Below are 13,397 nucleotides of genomic sequence, written 5' to 3' on the forward strand. Positions count from 1 at the left end.
TACAAGCCTTTTTTTCACTCATTCATGTATAAAAGTGACCCAAGAGGGATACTTATTAATAGTTTTGCGGGACTACACATACGATGAGCTCGTCTGGGGCAGGAATGTGTCTATTTGTTATTATATCATACTTTCCCAAGTGCTTAGTACAGGGATTGGCACTCAATAAGTACTCAATAAATACTATCGAATGAATGAATGAATGAATGGTTCACCCAGAAAAAAATCCAGACCGACAATACAAGACTTGCTTTATTTTGCTTTTTAAAGCACAGATCCCACCTTTGCTCCAAGACAGTACTTGTTGAAAAGGCAGAAACTCAGAACTTCATCTATTTTATATCAGAAGAGCACTGGCAAGAAGCTTTACAATTTTCTCTGACTGCAGGGAAGTTGCAGGTGAGTTTTTCTTTTAGCGCAACGCAGTTTGAGAACTTGTCACTGCGTTTGCAAGCATTTGCTGAAAGAAAGCATGCGACAATGTTAACCTCTTACAGGAAGACGGCTTATACACATTTCTGTACGATTTCCTTTCCTGATTATCATGTATGGACCCCACCACTAGTACATACATACACATTTCTTTTCCCATTCATTTTCTGCGAGATCTGTTTTCACCTCCATCAACCCCAGTGGAAAAGTTCACATTATTTATTGATTGCATAGGGTCCAAAAATACAGAACTTCTCTGAGATTTTACAGATAATTCCAGTCGTGATATAACTGGAGAATTCACTGTTTACCGGAGAATTTGCTATTGAGGAAGAGCTCTAGGAGAAAATTTGACTCTGGAGTATTCTTTGCCGCTTTTCTCCACATATAAATATATATTAGAGATAATAGTATTCATTGGGCGCTTATGGTGTGCAGAGCACTGTACTAAACACTGGGGAGAGATTACACAGGTGGTAATTAGACATGACCCCTGTCCCTTATAGCCCTACATAACGGCTTTCCAGAATTGTACCTTAGTGAATAGTGAAACTTTTAGATCGGAGAACTGAAAAGAGCAGCGACCTGGGAGTCAAAGGACCTGGGTTCTAATCCGAGTTCTGCCAGGTACCTGCTATGTGTTACCTTGGGCAAGGCGCTTCACTTCTCTGTGCCTCAGTTTCTTCATCTGTAAAATGGGGATTCACTGCCTGTCCTCCCTCCTACTGTGAGCCTCATGTGGTACCTGACTGTCTTGCATCTATCCCAGTGCTTAGTACATTGCTTGGAACATAGTAAGCACCTAAATATCACTGTTATTATTATTATTACTGTTATTGTTGTTATTATTATTTTCTGTACTAGGAAGTGTGTGGCTCCGGAATTCTTGCTATACCTCTGACCCACTCCAAATCTGGCAGTAACCTTTGAGGATCACAGCTAAAGGGGTGGCAGAAACCGAGATTCTGAAAAGCAGAGCCGAGCGCCAAGAGCGGGATTCCTGCTGTGCTCTGAAAAGGGCATTTAGTGGCATCTGCTACCAATCACTGCATCCATTCCAAAGACTCATCGATGGTAGCCAGACACTGCATCCAGAAGTGTCCGGCGACTAAAATGATGTTCCCTCCTTAAAAATCATTAGGCCAACGCCACCCCCGGCCCCCGCCCACCCAGTATTTTCTTGAAGCAGACATCCCCAGGAATAGTGGGGGGTGAACTCTGGTTTCCTGATTTTAGATCGTGAACCCCTGCCAAGGGACAGGGACCGTGCCTAACTCCCACCTGTCTATTCTTTTGGAGCACTTAGTACAGTGCTCTGCACACAGTAAACACTTAATAAGCACCATCGCTACTACTGATGCCGATCCCCGAGCTGTTTCACACCTCTATTCTCTAAGAACCAGGAGACTGCAGATGAAGCCATCTTGAATCAGTTGGGAGCAAAGACTAAATCACACGGGGACAAGTGGAAAATCTTATGCAATTTGAAGGCCTTTCTGCCATTTAAATGACAATCTCGAAGCATTTTTTTTAAGGTATTTGTCAAGCTCTTACGATGTGTCAAACTCTGTCCCAAGCGTTGGAGTAAATATAAGTTAATTAGGTCAGACACAGTCCCTGTCCCGCATGGGATTCCCGGTCTAAGTAGGAGGGAGTAAAGATGTTTAATCCAAATTTTACAATTGAGGAAACTGAGGCCCGGAGAAATTAAAGGATTTGCCTTAGTCACACAACAAGCAGTTGGCAGAGGCAGCATTAGAACTCAGGTCCTTCTGACTCCCAGCCCCGTGCCCTCTCCACCAGGCTACACTGTATCTCAGGAAAAGTAAGTACTTGATCTTTTTTGTTCCTGCATTCTGCTTCAAAGCGGCACCACAAATCCTGCAGGCTGGGATAAGTAGAGACCTCACTACAATGTGTTTACCCCGATTCTTTGCCTAAAAGCTTAGTTCACATGAAGGGAGGGCTACTGCTTTAGGGGTCTACGGTGTCGATTGCTGGACTGGAAGATGAATGAAGTGGTCCTGGTAGTGATAGCTGATTTATAGCGCCACCTTGGCTACCAAAAGTGGAAGAACTCGAAGATCTGAGGGACATTTTGCACTTTGGTCCATTAGCAGTCCGATTTGTCCACCGGGAGTAGATCCAAAGAGAATACACTCTTTTAAGCCTATGTGACTTTGGGCCAGTCACTTAACTTCTCGGTGCCTCGGTTACCTCATCTGTAAAATGACGATTAAGACTGTGAGCCCCACGTGGGACAACCTGATTCCCCCGTGTCTACCCCAGCGCTGAGAACAGTGCTCGGCACATAGTAAGCGCTTAACAAATACCAACATTATTATTATTATTAGGCGCATTCATCTCTGCAGATGGAAACATCCCGACTTTTCGGTTAATACCGCCGAAGGAATTTGAATCCAGATGCCCAAGGCAGGACTTTCTCCCCACGGCACTTGCGTACATACCTTTAAATGATATAATATGTTATTTATTCATAAGTAAGACTGTAAGCTCATTATGGATAGGGAACGTATCTGCTAACTCTGTTGTACTGTACTCTCCCAAGTGCTTAGTACAGTGCTCTGTACCTAGTAAGAGCTCAATAAATGCTACTGATCAGTGTATTGGTTTCAGATCCTACTTCATTGGAGAGGGCAAAGGTTTGGGAAGAGGCAGCCAGTCAGATCAACCAATCAGTCAGTGGTATTTACTGAGCACTTACCGTGCTCAGAGCACTATACTAAGGGCTTGGGAGAGTACAATATAGAGTTGGTAGACGCATACAGCCAAGGGTCAGTTCGATTCGGTTGTTGGATTTTTGCTCGGCCGTGCTTCGGTAAGAGAGAGAGGGAGAGGGAATGAGGGATTTTGAAACTTACTACACAGTCCGTGGTGGCAATTTTTCCAGCAATCAGCACAAGGGGCACCAGCTTTGTAAGGGAAAGCCAACATGTCCTGGTTGTTCCCTCTAGAAATCAAAAGGAATGAATCAACGAAAGGGTTTTCATCCATTATCACCCCTCAGCTTGCAAATTATAATACAATACACCGTGTGATGCATGAATTTATGCACTGAGGTAACACACTATCCCGTGTGATGATTCCTCTTCTCCCCGTAAAGGGTGGGAGGGTGCCTCTGAGCATCTATGTGTTTATACAAATGTCTTGGGGCAGGAAATAGTCCTTGTGCTTTCGTTGTACTCTCTCAAGCATTTAGTACAGTGTCTGGTACCCAGAGGGTGTTCAGTAAGTACCATTCTACTACTACTGGGAGTGGGAGTCTGGGTCCCTGGTTCTGTGGGTTTGTATGAGAGCGATATTGGGTGTGTATATACATATGATCATACCCAGCTGTAGGCACGTGTGTGTGTGTGTGTGAGACTGTGTCCGTGGCCTGGGTAATGGGATGTGCATATGTGGTTGTGTCGCGCCAGGTCCCGAGTCTCTGTTTCCCTGTTGTGTTCTCTTTATTCTCATACCCTGACCATCTTCTTTCCTGTCCTCTTCTCTTAGCTCTTTCCCCACTGTTCTCGTCTCTTTCCCAATCAATCGTATTGAATGAATGCTTACTATGTTCAGAGCACTGTACTAAACACTTGGGAAAGAACAAAATAACAGAATTAACAGACGCATTCCCTGTCCATAACGAGCTTACAGTTTTTCTCTCTTTTTCTCTCCCTCTCTTTCTGTTCCCCCTCTATCTCTTCCTCCCCCAGATCCCCTCTCTCCCCTACTTTCTCTCTCCTCTCTCTCTCTCTCTCTCCTCTCACTCTCTCTTTCTCCTCTCTCTCTTCCTCTGTTCTCCCTTTCTCCCCCCCACCTCTGCCTCTTTCTCATCCTCTCTCTCCCCCCCTCATTCCCTTTTTCTCTCCCCATCTCTTTCTCCCTCCTCCACCTGTACTCTTCTCTCTCCCTTCTTTCTTCCCATATCCCCTTCTCTCCCTCTCTATCTCTCTCCATCTTCTCACACCTCTCCCTGTCCCTATCTCTCTCCCTCCTCTCCCTCTCTCTATCCCCCACCTTGCCACTTCTCTCTCCCTTCTTTCTCCCTATCTCTCTCCCTGCTCTCTCTTTCTGTCTCCTCCCCACCCCTTTCCCCATCTCTCTCGCTCTCTTTCCCCCATCCCCCTTTTCCCTTTCCTGATTTTTAAACCCAGCCCCACTGAAGGTCCCTCACCCCACCTCCAGCCTGATCAGTCAGTCGTATTTATTGAGAGCTTACTATGTGCAGAGCCCTGTAATAAGCCCTTGGGAGATACAGTATAACAACATGACAGACACACTCCCTGCCCACGATGAGCTTACAGTCTAGAGGGAATCACTTTCTGATTACTGATTTGTGTTTGGCTTTGTGTGCCTGAGGATTCACTGGGTAAGTCAGCTTTCTTTCATTTTTCATTCAGTCATGTTTATCGTGGGGTTACCGTGTGTAGCACACTGTACTAAGCACTTGAGAGAGAGCGATATAATAATAACCACAACATCAGCTCATCCTACCCCTTGCCTCCTAACCATTTTTTTCTAGAAACTTTTCTGTTTTTAAAAACTTAGCGGCCACCCCTGACTTTAACTCTGACATCTCTGGCTGCCTAACTCAGGACCACCCTTGTAAATGTAATTTCTTTCTTCTTATCCAAAATGATCAAGTGCTGTCCCCTTCCCAGCTGTGGCTAAGGGAGCCAGTTAAAGGGATAAGGGTGGAATCACCTCAGGTAATCTTATCATCTCTCCTACAGTTGATACGTACGCTGGGCAGTAATGGCAGACATAGAAGTACTTGTAAAGGCTTGAAGGACAGTAGGCCACGCCACAGCCAATCTCGTAAGAACTGTACCAAATCATCTGTGGAAAAAACACACAACGGACATTAGCCACTGAGTAGCTGCCTACGCTCTGCTTAGCTAGTCTGCTTAGCTAGGTGGAAGCACAGTCTGAGGAGAGTCTATGCCTCAGGTTTCTTTTCTTGGGGAGGGTTTCCAGTTGAAAGTGTGGCCTAGTAGGAAGAGGACGTCCTAGAGCATCAGAGGACTTGGGGTCTTTTCCCTGCTCTGCCATTTGCTTGCTGTGTGAACTTGGGCAAGTCGCTTTACTTCTCTGTGCCCCAGGTTCCTCATCTGTAAAATCCCACTTCTCCCTCTTTCTTAGAGTGCCAAACCCATATGGGACTGGGACTGTGTCTGATGTGATTAGCTCATATCTACCCCAGGGCTTGGCATAAGTAATAATAATAGCAACAACGATAATAATAATGGTATTAGTTAAGCATTTATTATGTGCCAAGCACTGGGGTAGATGTAAACTAAGCAGGTTGGACAAAATCCGTGTCCCACATGGGGCTCACAGTCTTAATCCCCATTTTACAGATGAGGTAACTGATGCCCAGAGAAGTCAAGTGACTTGCCCAAAGTCACACGGCAGATGTGTCAGAACTGAGATAAAAACCTAGGTCATTCTGACTCCCAAGCCTGTGTTCTATCCACTAGGTACATATATATATAGGTACATATATATGTGCTATGGGGATGGAAGGAGGATGAATGAAGGAGCAAGTAAGAGCGGCACAGAAGAAAGTGGGAGAAGAGGAGAGGAAGGCTTTGTCAGGGAAGGCTTCCTGAAGGAGATGTGCCTTCATTAAGACTTAGAAATAGGGGAGAGCTATTACTTGTCTGCTGAAGCTGTAAGCTCATTCTGGACCAGGAATGTTCCTGTTTATTGTTGCTTTACACTCTCCCTCGTGCTTAGTACAGTGCTTTACCCACAATAAGCATTCAAGAAACAGGAATGACGGACTACGGTATGACAAAGTTGGCGGACACATTCCCCGCCCACAAAGAACTTAGAGTCTAGAGCGGGAGATGGACATTAATATAAATAAATAAATCACAGATATAGTTACGGATCAAAAACCTGTGCAGAGGTATTGATTATAAGTGCTAGTTGTTTGCCCAGAACTATTTGGCCCCTCTCATCCCTGCCGAATGCGTTCCCTTTGAGGCATAAAGAGCAACGTGTGAATGGGCGGGTAGAGCTGCAACATATTGCAAAGGGGTTTTACGAGCTGAATCTGTGTGTGGCCAAAATAGCCAGATCATCGTGCCATAGCTCCATAACCCAGTAAGCTTCTGCCATCGTCTTCGCTATCCATGTGAGTCAGCTGACTATTAAGATTCCCTCTGGGCTTGTTCCCCTTTCAGAGAGCCCTGGGTAGACTGGGATTCAAATCTATCATCCGTACCTGAGTGTAGCTGGCAATCTCACTGTACGGTTTGATGACTCCCAGCCCGTACTTGAAACTGAGTTGCTCTTTCTGCCAGAAGAAGATGGTGTCGTTCCAGGAAGTGGTGTAGTTGGACTCCAATGTATTTTCACCACAGGTGGTTTCTAAAGAGGAGAAAATGAGGCAATTCGTCTAAAAGGAAGCGACAGGAAGGATGAGAAGTTGGGAGGGGGACGGTCTGGGGTGTGGGGGGGAACTTGGAGTGGAGTCTCTGGGGGGGGCAGGGTTGGCCGTTGCACCCAAATCTTAAGACTCGGAGTGAGATAACACGATCGAGGCAGATAGAGGCAAAAACAAAAGTAAGACAGACTTCGGACACAGAGACCTATCAGAAAAATGTTAGTGACAAGATGGAGATGAGTTGGCACTTGGGCCATTAAGGGATTCCTTCGCCAAACAGAAGTCACAAAATCTCCCCTCTCCCCATATGTTGCCAGAGAGGAAGAAGCAGAGAAACAAAACACCGTGATTCTTCTCTATGGCCGCTGCAGATTTGGGGAAAGGAAATGGGGAGCTAGGGACTTTGGGACCTAGACTGTTCACCCTTTGTAAATTGGGCTTCCAACCTAAAGAAAGCAATAACTTCATCTTAAAATAGAACAACAGCTTGATTTAGTGGAAAAAGCCTGGGCCTGAGGACTTGGCTTCTAATCCCAGCTCTGTCACTTGTCTGCAGTGTGACCTTGGGCTAGTCACTTCACTTCTCTTTGCCTCAGTTCCCTCATCTGCAATATGAGGATTCAATCCCTGTTCTCCCTCCTACTTAGACTGTGATCCCCACATGGGACCTGATTTTTTTGCATCTACCTCAACACTTAGTACGGTGTCTGGCATATAATAAGTGGTTAACAAACATTATGATTACTAATATTATTGTTAATATTATTATTATTACTACTAATATTATTATTAAGCAGCAGTGTGGCCTAGTGGATAGAGAACGGGGCTGGGAGCCCGAAGGACCTGGGTTCTAATCTCAGTTCCGCCACCTCTCTGCTGGGTGACCTCACTTCTCTGTGCCTTGGTTACTTCATCTGTAAAATGGGGTTTGAGACAGCGAATGCCATGAAGAACAGAGTCAGTGTCTGATCTGCGTATATTGTATCTATCCTAGCACTTAGTACAACGCTTGGCATATAGTAAGCGTTTGACAAATGCCCCAATTATCAAAGAGAGTGATATTATGCAGTAACAATCCCTTGGGGTGCGCAGGGTGAGGTCTGGCTTCTGGAGGCCCCAAGAAATTGAAACATCTCCTGGCCAGGGTGACTAGGTGAGATGCCCTGGGGTGCTTGATGGGTGGAAATTTCACTCACCACCAACGGTTCTGTCCCTGGTGGAGCTGGTGGCCATCTTGCATTTTTTCGGCCCAAATCTGTGCATTTGTGGCTGCTTCAGGATTCCATTCCTTGGTGAAATAAAGCAAGAATGAATGGGAACATGCATCTTGGAATCCTTGTTCAAGTTCACCGTTTGGCTCTCTAGAGCTGCTTTAGGTTTCTTTTTTTTTTGGCTTTCTTTTTTTACATTTAAAAGTTTGTTGCTGTTGTTTTAAGAGCAGACTTAGGCTCCCCTGTCTTTGGATCTGCTAACCCGCATCATGAGCCCCAGAAGTTGGTTATCCTGGTGAAGTTGGATCCCTCGGTTGAGAATGATGTTTGGGAAATTATCAACTGAACCCTTTGGAGGAAAGGAAGAGTAAGGATTGTGGTATTTGTGTCAAGCATTGTACTAAGCGCTGGGGTAAATACAAGATAATCAGGTCCCACAAGGGGTTCAAAGTCTAAGAGGGAGAACAGGGATTGAATCCCCATTTTGCAGATGTAAGAACTGTGGCATAGAGAATGAAGTGTCGTGCCCAGGGTCACACGGCGGACAAGTGGCAGAGCGGGGATTAGAACCCACATCCTCTAACTCCCAAGCCTGTGCTCTTTCCACTAAACCATGCTACTTCTGTGTGCCGCTTGTATCCACACCAGTGCTTAGCAAATACCACACTTATTATTATTATCAAGTTTCCATCTTAAGGGCCAGAGGGAAAAGGACCTGGACTCAATGTTCCATTTTACCTGTTGTCCCTCCTACTTAGACGGTGAGGTCCATGTGGAACAGGGATTATGTCCAATCTCATTACCTTGTATCTACCCCATTGCTTATCACAGTGCTTGTCTCAGAATATAAATGTCTAATAAATACCACGATTACTATTATTATTATTCCCTGGAAGCGGACTTGCGTAGCACCAGAAAAATGTCTGATCGTCAGAGGTCAGTCAATCGTATTTACTGAGCACCTACTGTGTGCAGAGCACTGTATCAAGCACTCCGGAGAGTACAATATAACAGAAGTGGTAGATACATTCCCTTCCCACTGTGAGCTCATAATCTAGAAATAAGATAACAGTCTAGAGCACACCCAACAGATACTTATTCCTCAACATAGCCTGGCTCCCTGGTAGGGGCAGATGGGGATGCGCCTGGAGGAGAAGGAGGAGATTAACCACGGCCCTATTCAGTAGCATCCGCATAATCGGGTACTTTGGTTTTCTTCTCAGTATTTTTCTTCTTGCGGTCACTCTTGCCTTCTTAGGGGACAAAATGGGGTCCCTTTCAGCGCAACAGACCACGTCTCTCCTGGAACTAACTTCTGATATCTGCTCATCAACTCCCATTCGATTTTATTCCCAAGGAATGGCTGGACTCAGAGGAGATGGGAGACATTTTAAGCCCATGGTGGTGTATTTTTTTACAGGTAAGAGAACCACTTCCCACTGGGAGACAGAAGAGGTGAGGGGCTATTGAGGAAACACCCCAAGAACTTTTTTTAATGAAACCTGAACGGTAATAAGCCACTTCTGCTGTGATTGAAGTGATGAATCACATGATTCACCAAGTCTTCTAAGAATCAGGTTTCTTATGATGATGATGATGATGATCTGAATCTACCCAGGCTTCAAGGATTGCACATTCTGTACCGTACATAAATGGGCAGGTGCAGTGTACCTGAAGATTACCTCACCTGAATAAGAAGCAGTGTAATACAATTCTGATGAGGGGTTCTGACTCCACAGAGGAAGGACCGGGTGAGAAAGAACTCATTCTACTCCCACCCAGATCTGGCACCGTGCATTTCTCAATGTTATTCCGACGCACTGAACTGCGATGACGATTCTCGGAACACGGTTCCGGCTCTTCCCCTCCGTAATGTCGCTAACGGAATTTAACCGAGGTTGCGGTGAAGGATTCCTATCGATTCCCTTTTCTGTGCATCTTACCATTGTCAACATATTGCTGGCCGTGGGAGACACGCTTTGCCTTATGAAGTTGTGTTTTTGGACGATCGTATTCTGCGTCTCTGGTCTGGCAGTGGATAAAGCAGAAAAGCCTGGGGAGGCCTATTTGAAAAGAATACAAAGATGAGTCCATCCACCTATTCTTGGAGCAGAATGCCCTATGGCCTTCCCATCTTCTCCCAGGAAATGGACTCTGATCCTAGAATTCGGCCCTGGGGGAGTTAGATCGGAGTTATATCTAGATTTGGCTTGAGACGGACGGAGTGAGTGCTTCCAGGAATGATTCGAGCTGTAGACACAGCACGATAGGGATCACCTTAGATAGCACTTGTCATTTTTGTAGTCAGTTTCATTAGTTTTGTATCAAAATGCCAACCTAGGAAAGCTTCTGTTTGGGCTTTACCAGCCTCATGTAGTTGATAGAGAATGGGTTGGGGAGTCAGGAGGTCATGGGTTCTAATCCTGACTCTGCCACTTGTCTGCTGTGTGACCTCCCTCCCACCTTCTGCTTGGAGGAGAATTCGATATGGCATAATATGTGAGGAGCAGCGTGGCTTAGAGGAAAGAGCCCGGGTTTGGGAGTCGGGGGTGGTGGATTCCAATCCCGGCTCCACCACTTATCAGCTGTGTGACTTTGGGCAAGTCACTTAACTTCTCTGTGCCTCAGTTTCCTCTTCTGTAAAATGGGGATTAAAACTGTGGGACAACCTGATTACCTTGTATCTACCCCCGTCCTTAGAACGGTACTTGGCACATAGTAAGCGCTTAACAAATACCATCATCACCATCATTATTATTATTATGCGTTTATTACTACTCCTAGTGCTACACTACGTTCCTGGGAACAACCAAGCCAGAGGTCAGATCAACACCAGCAATTTATCGGTATAGTTCAAGCTCCCAGTCAGGGCTTAGATGGTCGAACGACACAAGATGGGACATCTCCACTTGTGCGTAACTTTCAAGGCAACAACTGAACATTTGTCCCGCTCTGGGTCTCTCTTTCCTCTTCCTAAAAGGAGTCGGAATCTGAGATGTGGATGAAATGCTTTGAATTTCCAATTAGATAGCAGATAAAAGTTAATTGGTTGTGAAAGGCATCCCTTTATCTCCCCCGCTTTTCCTTCCCACACTCTAGATGCAAAGATAACACAGGACGGTCTTTTTTTTTTCACCTCCAGGATTCTCGGACCTCAGTACATCCGCTCCCGGATTTGCTTATAGAGATGATATCTGATGGCATGCCATCTTCCAGCCCTGTGGCTGCCGAAGAATATTATCAGGAGGGTTAGGGTGGAATCTGACCTGTAAATGAGTTTTCTCTGAGTGCCTACCGATTACTAAGTAGTTGAAAATTCCTCAAGGATGGGTCCTTGGAAACACAGGGGTGGTGTCCAGAGGCTCGCAGACATATTCATTCATTCATTCATTCATTCATTCATTAAATCGTATTTACCGTGTGCTTACTTTGTACAGAACACTGTACTAAGGGCTTGGGAGGGTACAGTACAACAATAAACAGACAAATTCCCAACTCACAACACATCGTTTTTGCAGGAGGCACAATAAAAGGATGGCAAATAATAATAATAATTGTGATATTCATTAAGCGCTTACTTTGTGGCCAGGCGCTGTTCTAAGCACTGGGTAGATACAAGCTAATCAGGTTGGACAAAGTCCATTCCCCTCACGGGGCTCACAGCCTTAATCCTCATTTTACACATGAGGGAACTGAGCCCCAGAGAAGTGAAGTGACTTGCCCAAGGTCACATAGAAGACAAGTGGCAAATATCCTCTGACTCCCAGTCCCATGGTCTATCCGTTTGGTTGCGCTGCTTACCTGCCCACCAGACGGTTGCAGGACGGCGGCTAGGCAAACCAGCACAGGCCATGGACCCATCTCTGAAAGAGAGGAAAGAGCCACGATTTTTGTCCTCTGTCTTGGGGATTGGCCTCCAATGACGTGTGTCCAATGGCCGGCCCCTCCTGGGAACAGAGGTCTCTCGATGATGTCAGTTTTCAGTAACGATGATAGTAATTGTAGCATCTGTTCGTCGGTCAATCATCAGTGGTATTTATTGAGCGCTCACTGTGTTCAGAACAGTGTACTAAGCCCTTGAGAGAATATAACAGAATTAGCTGACGCATTCACTGCCCATATGAGTTTAGAGTCTAGAGGAGGTCTCGTCTTATGCCGTCGAGTTGTTTCCGACCCCTAGCGACACCACGGACACATCTCTCCCAGAACGCCCCGCTCTCCATCTGCAGTCGCTCCGGCAGTGTATCCATAGAGTTTTCTTGGTAAAAATACGGAAGTGGTTTACCATCGCCTCCTTCCGCGCGGTGAACTTGAGTCTCCGCCCTCGACTCTCTCCCGTGCCGCTGCTGCCCAGCACGGGTGAGTTTTGATTTGAAGCAGATGGCCTTCCATTTGCTAGCCACTGGCCAAGCTAGAAATGGAATGGATATACCTCTCCTTGACTCTCCCTCCCCTAGTAGGGACTGGTGGAGTACTGGAAACTCTCCAGGTGCGACCCTGAGAGGGGGGATCTAGAGGAGGAGACAGACGTTAATATAAATAATTTATAAGATATAATTTATAGATATGTACTTAGGTGCTGTGGGGTTGGTGGGCGGTGAAGATCAAATGTCCAAAGGTCGCAGATCTAGGTGCATAGGCCATGCAGAAGGGAGAGAGAGCCAGGGAAGAGAGGGCTTAGTCGGGGAAGTCTTCTTGGAGGAGATGTGACCTTAATAATACCTTGAAGGTGGAGAGAGTGGTGGTCTGGTATATATGGAGGGAGAGGTAGTTCCCGGCTTGGGGGAGGGTGTGGGAAAGGGGTCGGCGGTAAGATAGATGAGATTGGGGCACAGGGAATTAACTGGAGGTAGAGGAACGGAGTGTTCAGTTTGGGCTGTAGTAGGAGATGAGTGAAGTGAGGTAGGATGGGGTGAGCTGACCGGGGCTTGCTATGGGCCAAGCCCTGGGATAAGATACAAAGATCATCAGGTCAGACAGTATCCTTAAGGGGAGGGAGAAAAGGGATTTTATCCCCATTTTACAGATGAGGAAACTGAGGCACATAGCTGTTAAGTGACTTTTTCAAGGTCAAACAACATGCAAGTGGAATTAGAACCCAGATCCCCTGACTCCCAGGGGTGTGCTCTTTCCATTGCGCCAAACATCTTCTCTAAAAATAATAACGATAGCTGTGATATTTGTTAAGTGCTTACTATGAGTCTAACACTGTGTTAAGCACTGGGGTAAAGGCAAGAAAGTCGGAAAATCAGGTCGGACAGTATCCCTGTCGTATACGGGGCTCAGAGTCTTAAAAACAGTATTTTATCTCCATTTAACAGATGAGGAAACTGAAGTATGGAGAAGTTAAGTGA

At 45.8% G+C, this 13,397-nt stretch overlaps 1 protein-coding gene and 1 non-coding gene across 2 annotated transcripts; both read right to left on the reverse strand.

Moving 5' to 3' along the window:
• Positions 1-234: 234 nt before the first annotated feature.
• LOC100079706 (serotriflin) lies at positions 235-10,100 on the reverse strand. The gene is made up of 5 exons (XM_039913159.1): positions 9,987-10,100; positions 8,029-8,120; positions 6,671-6,816; positions 5,183-5,277; positions 235-460 (listed from the first exon to the last, which is right to left on the reverse strand). The coding sequence occupies exons 2-5, from the start codon at positions 8,093-8,095 to the stop codon at positions 439-441; spliced, it is 330 nt and encodes a 109-aa protein (XP_039769093.1). The 5' UTR covers positions 8,096-8,120; positions 9,987-10,100; the 3' UTR covers positions 235-438.
• Positions 10,101-12,412: 2,312 nt separating this feature from the next.
• LOC114814439 lies at positions 12,413-12,550 on the reverse strand. Its single transcript, XR_003762237.1, has one exon. It is a non-coding gene; the product is annotated as a small nucleolar RNA SNORA7 (small nucleolar RNA).
• Between the last annotated feature and the right edge of the window lie 847 nt (positions 12,551-13,397).

This window comes from Ornithorhynchus anatinus, chromosome 9 (genome assembly GCF_004115215.2).
Source record: "Ornithorhynchus anatinus isolate Pmale09 chromosome 9, mOrnAna1.pri.v4, whole genome shotgun sequence".
Lineage (NCBI taxonomy): Eukaryota > Metazoa > Chordata > Mammalia > Monotremata > Ornithorhynchidae > Ornithorhynchus > Ornithorhynchus anatinus.

What these genes read in the sequence shown, in the direction of transcription:
- LOC100079706 (XM_039913159.1), bottom strand. Translation starts at nt 8,095, where the DNA reads ATGCACAGATTTGGGCCGAAAAAATGCAAGATGGCCACCAGCTCCACC. An exon ending in CAGGGACAGAACCGTTGGTG is followed by an intron (nt 6,817 to 8,028) that starts GTGAGTGAAATT and finishes TCTCCTCTTTAG; the next exon opens with AAACCACCTGTGGTGAAAAT. An exon ending in AGATTGCCAGCTACACTCAG is followed by an intron (nt 5,278 to 6,670) that starts GTACGGATGATA and finishes TTTTTTCCACAG; the next exon opens with ATGATTTGGTACAGTTCTTA.